Here is a 14,016-nt window from a genome sequence, read left to right as displayed (position 1 = left end):
CTCTCCCACACTTTTTCTCTCTGCCTCTTTCTCTCTATGTGTGTTGCTCTTAAACAAATAAATAAGGGCTGGAGAGATGGCTTAGTGGTTAAGCGCTTGCCTGTGAAGCCTAAGGACCCCGGTTCGAGGCTCGATTCTCCAGGTCCCACCTTAGCCAGATGCACAAGGGGGCGCACGCGTCTGGAGTTCGTTTGCAGAAGCTGGAAGCCCTTGCCCGCCCATTCTCTCCGTCTTCCTCCATCTGTCTTTCTCTCTGTGTCTGTCGCTCTCAAATAAATAAATAATTTAAAAATAAATAAATAAATAAAAATAAAAAAATTATTTAAAACTGGGCTTGGTGGTACACACCTTTAATCCCAGCACTCAGGAAGCAGAGGTAGGAGGATTGCCAAAAAACTACCCCGAAAAACCAAAAAACAAAAAAGTATTTAAAAAGTGAGATAAAGGGCCAGAGAGATGGCTTAGGGGTTAAGGCATATGTCTGCGAAGCTTAAGGACCCCGGTTCAATTCTCCAGGTCCCACGTAAGCCAGATGAACATGGTGGCGCATGCCTATGGAGTTTGTTTGCAGTGGCTCGAGGCCTTGGTATACCCATTCTTACTCTCTCTTCTCTGTGTGTCTCTCTCCTAATGAAAATAAATAAGTGAGATAAAAAGATAATTGGGAGGCAGAATTAGGAGGATTGCCATGAGTTCAAGGCCACCCTGAGACTCCATAGTGAATTCCAGGTCAGCCTAGGCTAGAGTGAGACCCTACCTCGAAAAACCAAAAATAAAAAAATGATAATTGGGGCCGGGTGTGATGGCACACACTTTTAATTCCAGTACTTGGGGAGGCAGAGGTTGGTGGATTGGTATGAGTTCCAGGCCAGTTTAGGACCTACAGAATTAGTGTCAGGTTAGCCTGGGCTAGAGTAGCACCTTACCTCAACCCCCCCCCAAAAAAAACCCTAATAAATAAATTAAAAAAAAACTAATAATAATAATTTGGTGTGGCTCAATGGACAGAGTGTATGACTCACATTCACAAAGTCTGGATTAGATCCTGATCCCCACATTAACTAGGCTTGGTAGTGTAAACATTTAATCCCAGTATTTGAGAAGTATAGGCAGAAGGATCAGAATTTCATCATCATCAGCTCTATTGTGAGTTTGAGGCCAGCCAGGGCTACATGAAACACTCCCCCCCCCCTTCTTTTTTGTTTTTTTGACGTAGTGTCACACTTTAGCTCAGACTGACCTGGAATTAACTATGTAGTCTTGGGGTGGCCTTGAACTCACGGCAATCCTCCTAATTCTGCCTCCTGAGTGCTGGGATTAAAGGCATGCGCCACCATGCCCAGCTGAAACCCTATCTTGAAATAAGAAAAATGAAAAGAAAGGTGTGTGGGAGGTGTTAAGCCAGGTATGTTGGTACATAGATAGCATCTTCACATTCAGAAGGCTGAGACAGCAGCATCTGAAAGTCAAGGTCAGGCTACACTACACAGTGAGACTCTGTTGTAAAAAATAAAAATGTGCGGCTGGAGAGATGGCTTAGTGGTTAAGGCGCATGCCTGTAAAGCCTAAGGACCCAGGTTCGATTCTCCAGGACCCACGTAAGTCAGATACACATCGTGGCACATGTATCTGGAGTTTTTTTGCAGTGGCTAGAGGCACGGTGTGCCCCTTCTCTCTCACACACACGTGCTCTCTCCCTCTCTCCCTCCCTCTGTCTCAACTAAATATCTTAAAAAAGATTGAAGCCTTGCATGGTGGCACACACCTTTAATCCCACCATGAGGGAGCCAGAGGTGGGAGGATCTTTATGAGTTCGAGGCCACCCTGAGACTATATAGTGAATTCCAGGTCAGCCTGTGCTAGAGTGAGATTCTACCTCAAAAAAAAAAAAAAAAAAGCTATATATACACCACTATATTAGCATATTAATATTTCTGTAGTATAATATATTTATGAGGGAAGAATAAATTGTACAAAATAGGTTTTACAAGCCAGATGTCATGTCACACATCTGGGTTATTTATTCAGGTAGCTCAGTTCAAGGCCATCCTGGGCTAGATGAAAGATCCTGTGTTTCAGAAAACCAAAACTATGTGTACAAATGAAATAAAATAAATGTACAACTATTTCAGAGGTAGAGCAGTTATGAAGCATTGAGTTTTAACCCCAGCACCACAAAAATGGCTCAGTAAATTTTTACACGTGTGCATGTGTACATGCATGTTTATATGTGTGTAGGTATGTATGTATGGCTATTGTATTTAGATGCCAAAGAATAATCTCAAATATCATTCCTCAGGAACATTGGTCACCTCTTTTTGAAGTAGGGTGTCTTGTTATCCTGGAGCTCATCAATTAGGCTAGACTGACTGGCCAATAGCCCAGTTGAACCCTCTTGTCTCCAGGTCCCCAGTGCTGAGATTACAGCCACATGCCAGCACACCTCCTTTTTTATTTTCCTTGTATTTTTAATTGACAACTTTCATAATTGTAAACAATATCTCATGGTAATCCCACCCAGCCCCCACTTTCCCCATTGAAACTCCACTCTCCCAACATATCTCCTCCCCCTCTCAATCAGTCTCTTTTATTTTGATGTCATGATCTTTTCTTCCTATTATGATGGTCTTGTGTAGGTAGTGTCAGGCACTGTGAGGTCATGGATATCCAGGCCATTTTGTGTCTGGAGGAGCACATTGTAAGGAGTCCTACCCTTCCTTAGGCTCTTACATTCTTTCTGCCACCTCTTCCACAATAGACCCTGAGCCTTGGAAGGTGTGATTGAAATATTTCAGTGCTGAGCTCTCCTCTGTCATGTCTTCTCAGCACCATGGTACCTTCTGATTCATCCCAAGATCACTGCCATCTGAAAAGAGAAGGTTCTCTAACCAAAAGTGAGAGTAGCATTAATATGTGGGTATGAACATTAAGAGAAGTGCTTACTGGGCAGTTTGGTGAGCATAGTATATACATTTAGCCAGACAGCAGCAGACATTACACCCCTAGGGCTCATGACTACCCCTGTTGTAGCTTTTCAGTATCAGGGATGTATTCCCTCCCATGGAGCAGGCCTCTAGTCAAATTAGAGGGCAGTTGGTTTCCCCCATAACAGACTTAAGATTGCAATGTCCACTGGTGATTTCTCTCTCCCCCATTGAATGACTTCTTCCAGCTTTCTGTCGGTTGGTCTACATGGAGGAGGTTTTCAGCTCAGCTCCAGCAGGATTTCTCAATGGCCTTTCAGCCCAAGTATGTGGAGTCTTCAGCAATAGGGTCTTGCTATCTTTTCCTGGTGGGAAACCAAGGGCCTCGGCAATGGCCTGTAATGTTTTGGGGGCATTAGGGACCTCTGTGGCCAACAACTCACTGGGAGGTATTCCATCCTTGGCACTGAAAATTTTCTAGTAACAATTTATGGCTCCTGTGTGTTCCAGTGTACAAAACAGTAGGTTTCCATAACAACTATTTTTAATGTAGGTACTGGGGATCAAACTCAGGTCCTGATGCTTATAAGACCATCACTTTATCAACTGAGCCATCTTCCCAGCCCCTCAGCCACTTTCCTCCCAAGTGCTGGGATTAGAGACATGCACCACCATACCCAGTTTACATGTACATTAAAATTTCTTGAGTCAGTTGTTTATTGATCAGTGAAAGAGGTAGAGAAAGAGAGAGATAGGAAGGAGAGATTGCTAGGGTCTCCAGTCACTGCAAACTCCCAAATGCATGTGCCACCTTGTACATCTGGCTTATATGGGTACTAGGGAATCAAACCTGGGTCCTTAGGCTTCACAGGCAAGCACCTAAGCCATCTCTCCAGCTCTTTATGTACAATTAAAAAAATACACATATCTGCTGGGTGTCGTGAGCACGCTTTTAATCCCAGCACTCGGGAGGCAGAGGTAGGATCACTGTAAATTTGAGGCCACCCTGAGAATACAGAGTAAATTCCTGGTCAGCCTGGACTAGAGTATGATCCTACCTTGAAAAACCAAAAAATAAAAATAAAAATAATAAAATAAAGCTATATATATATATAATTTATATTTATGAGAGTAAATGGGCACACTAGGGCTTCTTGCACTTCAGTCAAAATCCAGACATGTGCCACTTTGTACATCTGGCTTTAGGTGGGAATGGTGAATTGAACCTGGGCTGGCTGACAGTGCAAGCATGTGCCTTTAACCACTGAGTAATCTTCTCCAGCTCCCTAGATTGCATTTGCTTATGAGAGAGAGAGAATTGACATGCCAGGGCCTCTGGACACTGTGATTGAATTCTAGATGTGTTCCCCGCCTTATGTACATGTATCACCATGTACATGTGTCACCTTGGAGTATGGTGGAAGTCAAACATAGGTCCTTCGACTTCGCAGTCATGTGCCTTACCGCTAAGCCATCTCTCCGGCCCTCTTTCTGATCTTTTACATCAAGAGGGTCAAAGGAGATCTTTTGGTTCTTACACTTTGCCTTCCATGGGTAAGTGTATGTGTCTCCTCCAGAGTCTATTTACTCTGAGATTTCTGTGGGGTGGAGGTTCTTTTCACCTCTCCTCTTCCTCTCTAGTTAAGCAAGGAGGAGAATTCTTGGCTGGCTTTTTCCCCCGCCCCTGCCCCCCCCCCCCCCCGCCCTGCCCCCCCCCCCCCCCCCCCCCCCCCCCCCCCCGCCAGGTAGAGTTTCACTCTGGTTTAGGCTGACCTGGAGTTCACTATGTCATCTCAGGGTGGCTTCCAACTCACAGTGATCCTGCTACCTCTGCCTCCCACGTGCTGGGATTAAAGGTGTGTGCCTACCATGCCTGGTTTCCTCCATCTTTATGCCTCTAGAATAAACCTCACAATTCATATTTTTCACTAAATAAACTCAATAATTCTTACTTTTTAAAAAAAGAGTACATAATGGCTTTTACTTCCTATATATCAATTTTTCACAATACAGATATTTCTCTGAACTGATTAGTAATTAAAGGCACTTGGGTACTTATATTCTGAAATTGTTGCATCTTTGGAAGAAGAGATTCAGGGTAGTTTTTTTAGCCTTGAGTGAAGAAATCTTTAGAGAAGTGTGCTATAAATGCTTCATGTTTCTCAAATTAGAAGAATCAGAGTAGCATTAAAGAGGGAGGAACATGTTGAGAATTGGTTTATTCAAATTGGAAGAAAGTGGTGGCACAGGCCTTTAATCCCAGCACTGGGGAGGCAGAGGTGGGAGGATCACCACGAGTTCAAGGCAATTCCAGCTCAGCCTGAGCTAAAGTGAGACCCTACCTCGAAAAACCAAAGGGGGGGGGGGGCAAGAAAAAAGAGGGTAGGTTTTTTTCATTATAATTTCTTCTTTTGTTTGGTTGATGATTCTTAAGTACATGGCAAGGCCTGTGAGAAGAGATGGAATGTTAGAATGAATTAATAATGAAGGACTAGCATGTTTTTGTTGTCTTTAGACATCAAGGTATTTCCTTTTTTTTTTTTTTTTCTCCAAGGTATGGTCTCGCTCTAGCTCAGAGTTGACCTGGAATTTACTCTGTAGTCTCAGGGTGGCCTTGAACTCATCATGCCTGGCTCCTTTTTATTTATTTATTTTATTATTTCAAGGTAGGGTCTCATTCTAGCCCAGGCTGACCTGAAATTCACTCTGTAGTCTCAGGGTCACGTCAAACTCATGGTAATCCTACCTCTGCCTCCCAAGTGCTGGGATTAAAGGCATGCACCACCATGTCTGGCTGGTATTTCCTTTTTGAAGACCTCATTTGACCTTGTACATACTAGATCATACATATTTATTTGTGTATTTATTTTGTAGTGCTAAGGATTAAACTTCTGCATACTAAGCACACACTCCCACTGAGTTGTATCCTAGCCTAAATTATATGTATAGGCTGAAAAAAATAAATGAAGGAATGGCTGAAAATATAAGCAATTATATTCACATAGATATACGAAATGAAAGATTATGTAAGAAAAATGTTTTTTAAAGGAAGGTTTATATTGGTTTACAGCATTAGAAAATGTTTATTTTTACATAATTTATTCATAATTACTCTTTTTGTTTGTTTGGTTGGTTTTTTTGGTTTTTCAAGGTAGGATTTTGCTCTAGTCCAGGCTGACCTGGAATTCACTATGTAGTCATGGTGGCCTCAAACTCAAGGCAATCCTTCTACCTCTGCCTCCCAAGTGCCACCACACCCAGCTTATAATTTTTTTTTTAATGTTTTTTAATTTTTATTTATTTACTGGAGAGAGAAAAAGAAGCAGAGAGAATTGGTATCACAGGGCCTCTGGCCACTGCAAACAAACTCTAGATGGATGTGCCACCTTGTGCATCTCGCTTATGTGGGTCTTGAGTAATCGAATCTTAACTGCTATGCCATTTCTCCAGCCCCATAATTAAGTTTTAAGAAGCAGATTTTTTTTTTTGTAGAATATATGTTTGTTAATATGTGTAGGATAACAAATAAGAAAAGTAGAATTTTTTGATCCTTAAAGCATGTGGCCCAATGACCATGGTTGTTTTTAAAGCTAAATTAGTTTCTAACATCTTTATTCCTTTTAGTCACTTTTCTTCTAGCTACTTAGGAGAAGCCTGAATTAGGCTCTAGACTCCCTCCGTTGGGTAAGAATGAGGAGTGTGGAGAGCCTACACTTTGGGTGTGAGCAGTGACGAGTGGCACTGGGTTTTAAATTCCATTCGTTTTCTCCACAGGGCGCATTTCCAGCTCGTCTGAAGAAGGTGCTGATTGTGGGAGCCCCCATATGGTTCCGAGTGCCCTATTCTATCATCAGCCTGCTCCTGAAGGACAAAGTCCGGGAGAGGGTAAGGCAAGATTGTTCTCCACAGCACCCTGTGTAAGGTAGTACTAATGTAACTTATGGAGGTTGACTAGATCCAGACTTTAGCCTGGTGCTTTACAGACCTTTAATATTTAAGAATATTGGGCTGGAGAGATGGCTTAACAGTTAAGCACTTGCCTGTGAAGGCTAAGGACTCTGGTTTGAGGCTCGATTCCCCAGGACCCACGTTAGCCAGAAGCACAAGGGGAGCACGTGTCTGGAGTTCGTTTGCAGTGGCTGGAGGCCCTGGTGTGCCCTTTCTCTCTCTCTTTTTTTTTTTTGGTTTTTCAAGGTAGGGTCTCACTCTAGCCCAGGCTGACCTGGGATTCACTATGGAGTCTCAGGGTGGCCTCGAACTCACGGCAGTCCTCCTACCTCTGCCTCCCGAGTGCTGGGATTAAAGGCGTGCGCCACTACGCCCGGCTCCTTTCTCTCTCTATCTGCCTCTTTCTCTCTCTCTCTGTCACTCTCAAACAAATAAATAAAAATGAACCAAAAATATTTAAGAGTATTTAAGGTCTGGGGGTATAGCTCAGTGGCTGGGTACATCCTTAGCCTGAACAGGGGTCTGGGTTTAGTCAAACTAAAAACTGGCATTTACATTAGTTAAACTGATTTTAGAATTTGTTCTCTTGCATCTAGGTGTGATGGCCTTTAATCCTAGCACTTGTGAAGCAGAGGTAGGAGGATTGCTGTTAGTTCAAGGCCACAGTGAGACTGCAGAGTGAATTTCAGGTCAGGCTGGGCCAGAGTGAAACCCTACCTTGAAAACTCAAAATAAATAAATAAATAATAATAAATAAATAAATAAATATTTTAAAAAATAAATAAAATAATTTGTTCACCTAAGGTGTGTAGCTCAGTGGTAGAGGGCTTGCCTAGCATAAGCAAGGCCTCATGTTCTATTCCCAACACCCTTAAAAACAAAAACGTAGTTTGTGAGCTGGGAGTGGTAGTGTACACCTTTAATCCCAGCACTGGAGAGGCAGAGGTAATGGAATTGCCATGAGTTCAAGGCTACCCTGAGACTACATAGTGAATCCAGGTCAACCTGGGCTAGAGCAAGACCTTACCTTGAAAAACCAACCAACCAAACAAAAACACCAAAATCATAATTTGTTCATCTGGAAGAAAATTTCACTACCAGGGTGGTTAGGCAATTACTCCTGTATACCTAGTAATATTTCTGATCCTCCTGCTTTTGCTTTATCACAGTTTCCTACCAGCACCACCACCACAACTGACCCTACTTATATTTCTGATTTTTATTTTATTTTACGTTTTTGAGATTTTTTTTTTTTTTTTTTCGAGGTAGGGTCTCACTCTAGGCCAGGCTGACCTGGAATTCACTATGGAGTCTCAAGGTGGCCTTGAACTAACGGGAATCCTCCTACCTCTGCCTCCTGAGTGCTGGGATTAAAGGCGTGTGCCACCATGCCCAGCTTTATTTTGAGATTTTTAAAAATATATTTTATTTACTTATTTGAGAGAGGAAGAGGCAGATAGAGAGAAAAAGAGAATGTATGTGCCAGGGTCTTTAGCCATTGCAAATGATCTCCAGATGCATGTGTCCCCTTGGGCATCTGGTTTATATGGGTCCTGGGGAATCAAACCAGGGTCCTTAGACTTCACAGGCAGATGCCTTAACCACTAAGCCATTTCCCAGCCCTTTTTTTGAGATTTTTGAAAGATGGAGGTTGGACTGATAGTCATTATGTAGTCTGAACTGGCCTTAAGATCATGGCAGAACTCCTACCTCAGCCTCTCAAGTAATGGAATTAGAGGAGCAATCCACCATGCCTGGCTCCTAAAAAAAAAATTGTTCTCCCTTAAAACAGGTTCTTGGCCAGGCATGGTGGTGCACGCCTTTAATCCCAGCACTTGGGAGGCAGAGGATCACCATGAGTGTGAGTTTGAGGCCAGCCTGGGACTACAGCATGAGTTCTAGGTCAGCCTACAGTGAGTTCCTGCCTAGACAAAAAATAGCTTCTTCTTATTTCCAATTCAAAAAGTTTTGTCCAACATTACTTTGATTATGGGCTGGGGAGGTAGCTCAGTGTTTCAAGGCACTTATTACAACTCCTGTGGCCTTGGTTTGATTCCCCAATAAGCATGTAGAGCCAGATATGGAAAGTGGCCTATTCATGTGATATGTGTGTGCAGTAGTAAGAGACCCTGGCATGCACGCACACACACACATGCAAATAAATAAGTAAAGAATTACTTTAATTCTGTTTTAATTTCTGGAATGTTTCTAGTCTGCAAGATTATTGTCTTGGTTACCGATTATAGCCCTTGGAAGATATAGGAAACATTGACAAGCTGGTTATGGTAGCTCATGCCCATGATCCCAGCACTTGTTGGCTGAGGTGTTGGCTGAGGTTGGACAATTGTCATGAATGCAAAGCCAGACTGGGCTATAGAGTGAATTCCAGCTCTATCTGAGATAGAGGGAGAACCTACCTTAAAAAAAAAAAAAAAAAAAAAAAAAAAAAGGAACATTGGTATATGGCTAGCCATGGTGTTGTACACTTGTAATCTCAGCACTTGAGAAGATTTAGGAGAACAAAGAGGTTCAATGTCATCTTCAGACACATGGTAGGTTTGAGGCCACTCTGGGGGGGCTATACAGCAGCTATTTAAGAATAAAAATAAAAAGGGACTGGGGAGATTGCTGAGTGGTTAAAGGTGCTTGCTTACTAAGTCTAGTGGTCTGGGATCAGTTCCCCAGTACCCACTTAAAGTGAGATGCACAAAGTGGCATTTGCATATGAAGTTTGTTTGCAGTGGTTAATGGCCCTGGCATGCCCATATGCTCTCACATACATACATACATACATAAAAATAAAATGCTTTTAAAAGTGCTGGGCGTGGGCTGGAGAGATGGCTTAGTGGTTAAGCGCTTGCCTGTGAAGCCTAAGGACCCCGGTTCGAGGCTTGGTTCCCCAGGTCCCACGTTAGCCAGATGCACAAGGGGGTGCATGCGTCTGGAGTTCGTTTGCAGTGGCTGGAAGCCCTGGCACGCCCATTCTCTCTCCCTCCCTCCATCTGTCTTTCTCTCTATGTCTGTCACTCTCAAATAAATAAATAAAAAATGAACAAAAAAAATAAAAAAAAATAATTTAAAAAAAAAGTGCTGGGCGTGGAGGTGCATGCCTTTAATACCAGCACTTGGGAGGCAGAGGTAGGAGGAGCGCTGTGAGTTCGAGGCCACCCTGAGACTACGTAGTTAATTCCAGGTCACCCTGAGCCAGAGTGAGACCCTACCTCCAAAAACAAAACAAAACAAAAAAAAATGCTTTTAAAAGTAAGAAAGAAAGCCGGGCGTGGTGGCGCACGCCTTTAATCCCAGCAGTCCGGAGGCAGAGGTAGGAGGATCGCCGTGAGTTCGAGGCCACCCTGAGACTACATAGTGAATTCCAGGTCAGCCTGAGCCAGAGTGAGACACTACCTCGAAACCCCTCCCCCCCCCCCAAAAAAAAGTAAGAAAGAAAAAGCCAGGTAGGAGGATCTCCATATGTTCAAGGCCACCCTGGGACTATAGAATAAGACCCTGCATTAAAAAAATAAGAACAAAAGAAAACAAAACAATAGCTAGATAGATGGAAAGAAAGAAAGAAAATAGAGGGGTTGGGAAAGATGGCTCAGTGGCTAAGGAACTTGCCTAGGTTCAGTTTCCTAGCCACCTATGTAAAGCCAGATGGGTAATAGCATAAAGCAGGAGAGTATTGACTCACACATTCAGTTAGGGGCTTCACAGAAGAGCAAGAGAAACAAGCTTTTAAAAACAATTTATTTGAGAGAGACAGACAGAATGGGCAAGCACGTCCTCTTGCTACTGCAAATGAACTCCAAACACATGTGCACTCGTCTCATCTGGCTTTACGTGGGGACTGGGCAGCAGGCTTTGCAAGCAAGTACATTTAACCACTGAGCCATTTTTCCAGCCTGGAAAACAAGCTTTTAAGAACAGTTATCCTACTCAGACATTCAAAGCAGAGCTAACTATAGACTGTCTTGGTCTAGCATGGTTGTATTTAATTAGAAAATAGAATTATGATTACTTGTATTTTCTCAGGCTACCTGTCTCTAGGTAACTGGCCTTGTCTTTCTTTCATAGAAATTTATCTTTGAGGGCTGAAGAGATGTCTTACCAGTTAAGGTGCTTGCCTAAAAAGCCAAGGAACCCAGGTTTGATTACCTAGTACCCACATAAGCCACATGCAAAGGGTGACGCATGTGTCTGGAGTTCGTTTGTAGTGGCTGGAGACTCTGGCATGCCCATTCTCTATTTATCTGCCTCTTTCTCTCACTCTCTCTCAAAATAAATAAAACATTTTACAAAGATGCCGGACGTGGTGGTGCATGCCTTTAATCCCAGGACTCGGGAGGCAGAGGTAGGAGGATCACCACAAGTTTGAGGTCAGCCTGAAAATAGATAGTGAATGCCAGGTCATCCTGAGCTAGAATGAGACCCTACCTGGAAGAGAAAAAAAAAAAAAAGAATAAAAAGAAGCTGGAGGCAGTGCCTCAGCGCCGTAGGCAGGTAGGCAGTGCATCACTTTCATAAAAAAGAAGCTGGGTGTGGTGGCTCATACCTTTAATCCCAGCACTTGGGAGACAGACGTAGGAGGATCACCATGAGTTTGAGGACACCCTGAGAATACATAATAAATTCCAAGTCAACCTTGGCAAGAGTGAGACCCTTCCTCAAAAAATTAAAATAAAAAATAGATAAAATAAACTATATATATACACACACACACACATACATACATACATACATACATACATACATACATACATACATACATGGGTGGGTAGATGGCTGAGCAGTTAAGGCATTTGCTTGTGAAGCCTAAGGACCCAGTTCAATTCCCCAGGACCCATGTAAATAAACCAGATACACAAGGAGCCGCATGCGTCTTGAGTTTGTTTGCATTGTCTGAAGGCCTTGGTGCATCCATTCTCTTTCTCTCTGCCTCTTCCTTTTCTCTCTCAAATAAATAAATAAAATATTTTATATATGTGTGTATATATGCACCAGGGCCTCTAGGCTGCTGCAAATGAACTCCAAATGCATGTGCCACCTTGTGCATCTGGCTTACGTGTATACTGAGGAATTGAATTTCCATCCTCTGGCTTTGCAGGCAAGTGCCTTAACTGCTAAGTCATCTCTCCAAGAAATCTATCTTTGAGACCATCCATACCAAACTGTGAGTAAAATATAAACCAAGAGACACAGATTGGTTGTTTGAGTAAGGGGTTGAAAAACATTACTACCTGTGCAATGTTGTGGCCAAAAAGAAAGGCTACAGCATGCACTGGTCCTGAGAGGCCTTCATTTACTATGTCTTCCTCTCAGAAGATGGATAATCTGGCCTCTAATTCCAGGAATGAATTTGCTAAACATCCATACCATTTTTTTTCCTTCCCTCTTTTGGTCTTTCAAGGTAGGGTCTTACTCTAGCCCAGGCTGACCTGGAATTCAGTATGTAGTTTCAGGCTGGCCTTGAACTCAAGGTTATCTGCCTACTTTTTTTTTTTTTTACTTCAGTAATTGTAAACAATATCCCATGGTAATTCCCTCCCCCCCACTTTCCCTTTTAAAACTCTCCTCTCCATATATCCCCTCCCCCTGATCTGCCTACTTTTGCCTCCCCAGTGCTGGGATTAAAGGTGTGCGTCATCACACGTGGCTTATTCAAACTTCTATATGAAAATTCATAGCACTTCAATCCCAGGCAGATGAAATAAAGTTTGCTTTGTCTACAAATAGACTTACTATTTCCAGCAAGTGTCACCGTACTCCCTAACCTAATATAAGCACGCTTGTTCTTCGTCATGAGTATATGTGTGGCTCCTAATCTATCTCCTTCATACTCATGGTTCTTTCTGTCTTTCCAGATTCAGATATTAAAGACATCTGAGGTTACCCAGCATCTGCCTAGGGAGTGCCTTCCAGAAAATCTTGGTGGGTTTGTCAAAATTGACCTCGCCACTTGGAATTTCCAGTTCCTCCCCCAAGTGAACGGCCACCCTGATCCCTTCGATGAGATCATCTTGTTCTCCCTACCTCCTGCCTTAGACTGGAACTCAGTACATGTTCCAGGTCCACACGCCATGACCATCCAAGAGTTGGTAGACTATGTTAACACCAGGCAAAAACGGGGGATCTACGAGGAGTATGAAGATATCCGTCGTGAGAACCCTGTTGGCACTTTCCACTGTTCCATGTAAGTAGGAGGTGTTGGGCTCCGTAATCAGTTACCGTGATGCTTCTGGCAAGTACTGAGTGCAGCTCCTTCCACACTACATGTCCTTAGTGGAGGTCTTGGGTTACAAAGGAAGGCTCACTTTTACTTATATAATAGTTTCTCTCAGCTGGGAGTGGTGGTGTGTACCTTTAATGCCAGCTCTTGAAAGCAGAGGTCAGAGGATTGCCATGAGTTTAAGGCTAACCCTGAGACTACATAGTAAGTTTCAGGTCAGCCTGGGCTAAGCGAGAACCTGCCTCAAAAAAACAAAAACAGGGCTGGAGAGATGGCTTAGCAGTTAAGGCGCTTGCCTGTGAAGCCAAAGGACCTCGGTTCAATTCCCCAAGACCCACATAACTGAGATACACAAAGTGGCACATGGATCTGGAGTTCATTTGCAGTGGCTGGAAGCCCTGGCCCGCCTATTCTCTCTCTCTCTCTGCCTCTTTCCCTTTCTCGAATAAATTAAAAAAGAAAAAAGAAAGCTGTGTGTGTTGGCACACGCCTTTAATCCCAGCACTCAGGAGGGAGATTTAGGATTGCGGTGAGTTCAAGGCCACCCTAAGACTACATAGTGAATTCCAGGTCAACCTGGGCTAGAGTGAAAAACCTGGAGGGGAAAAAAGGTTTCTTTCTTATCTCCTGCTTCAGGTTTGTTGCCCATGTCCTATGCTTTGATTTTTAATATATTTTTTAACTTATTTGAGAGAGACACAGAAAGAAGGAGATAGAGAGAATGGATGTGCCAGGGCTTTAAGCCACTGTAAATGAACTCAAGACACATGTGCCACCTTGTGCATTTTGCTTACTTGGGTCCTGAGGAATCAAACCTGGGTTCTTTGGTTTTGCAGGCAAACACCTTAACCGCTAAGCCATCTTTCCAACCCACTATTCTTTGAAGTTTCTGATTTTGGGGGGTATTAACAAGAGAAA

At 43.1% G+C, this 14,016-nt stretch overlaps 1 protein-coding gene across 1 annotated transcript in view; it reads left to right on the top strand.

Annotated features, from left to right (window-relative positions):
- Positions 1 to 14,016, top strand: part of Ptpn9 (protein tyrosine phosphatase non-receptor type 9) — a 94,557-nt gene that overhangs the window by 56,493 nt on the left and 24,048 nt on the right. The window contains exons 6-7 of the mRNA XM_045160382.1: positions 6,699 to 6,809; positions 12,734 to 13,062. Coding sequence (XP_045016317.1) covers positions 6,699 to 6,809; positions 12,734 to 13,062 — 440 coding nt within the window. The remainder of the gene's footprint in view (positions 1 to 6,698; positions 6,810 to 12,733; positions 13,063 to 14,016) is intronic.

Source organism: Jaculus jaculus, chromosome 10 (assembly GCF_020740685.1).
Source record: "Jaculus jaculus isolate mJacJac1 chromosome 10, mJacJac1.mat.Y.cur, whole genome shotgun sequence".
In the NCBI taxonomy this organism is placed as follows: Eukaryota; Metazoa; Chordata; class Mammalia; order Rodentia; family Dipodidae; genus Jaculus; species Jaculus jaculus.
The sequence above is the reverse complement of the archived record's forward strand: the minus strand, read 5'-3'. Positions and strand labels throughout refer to the sequence as shown.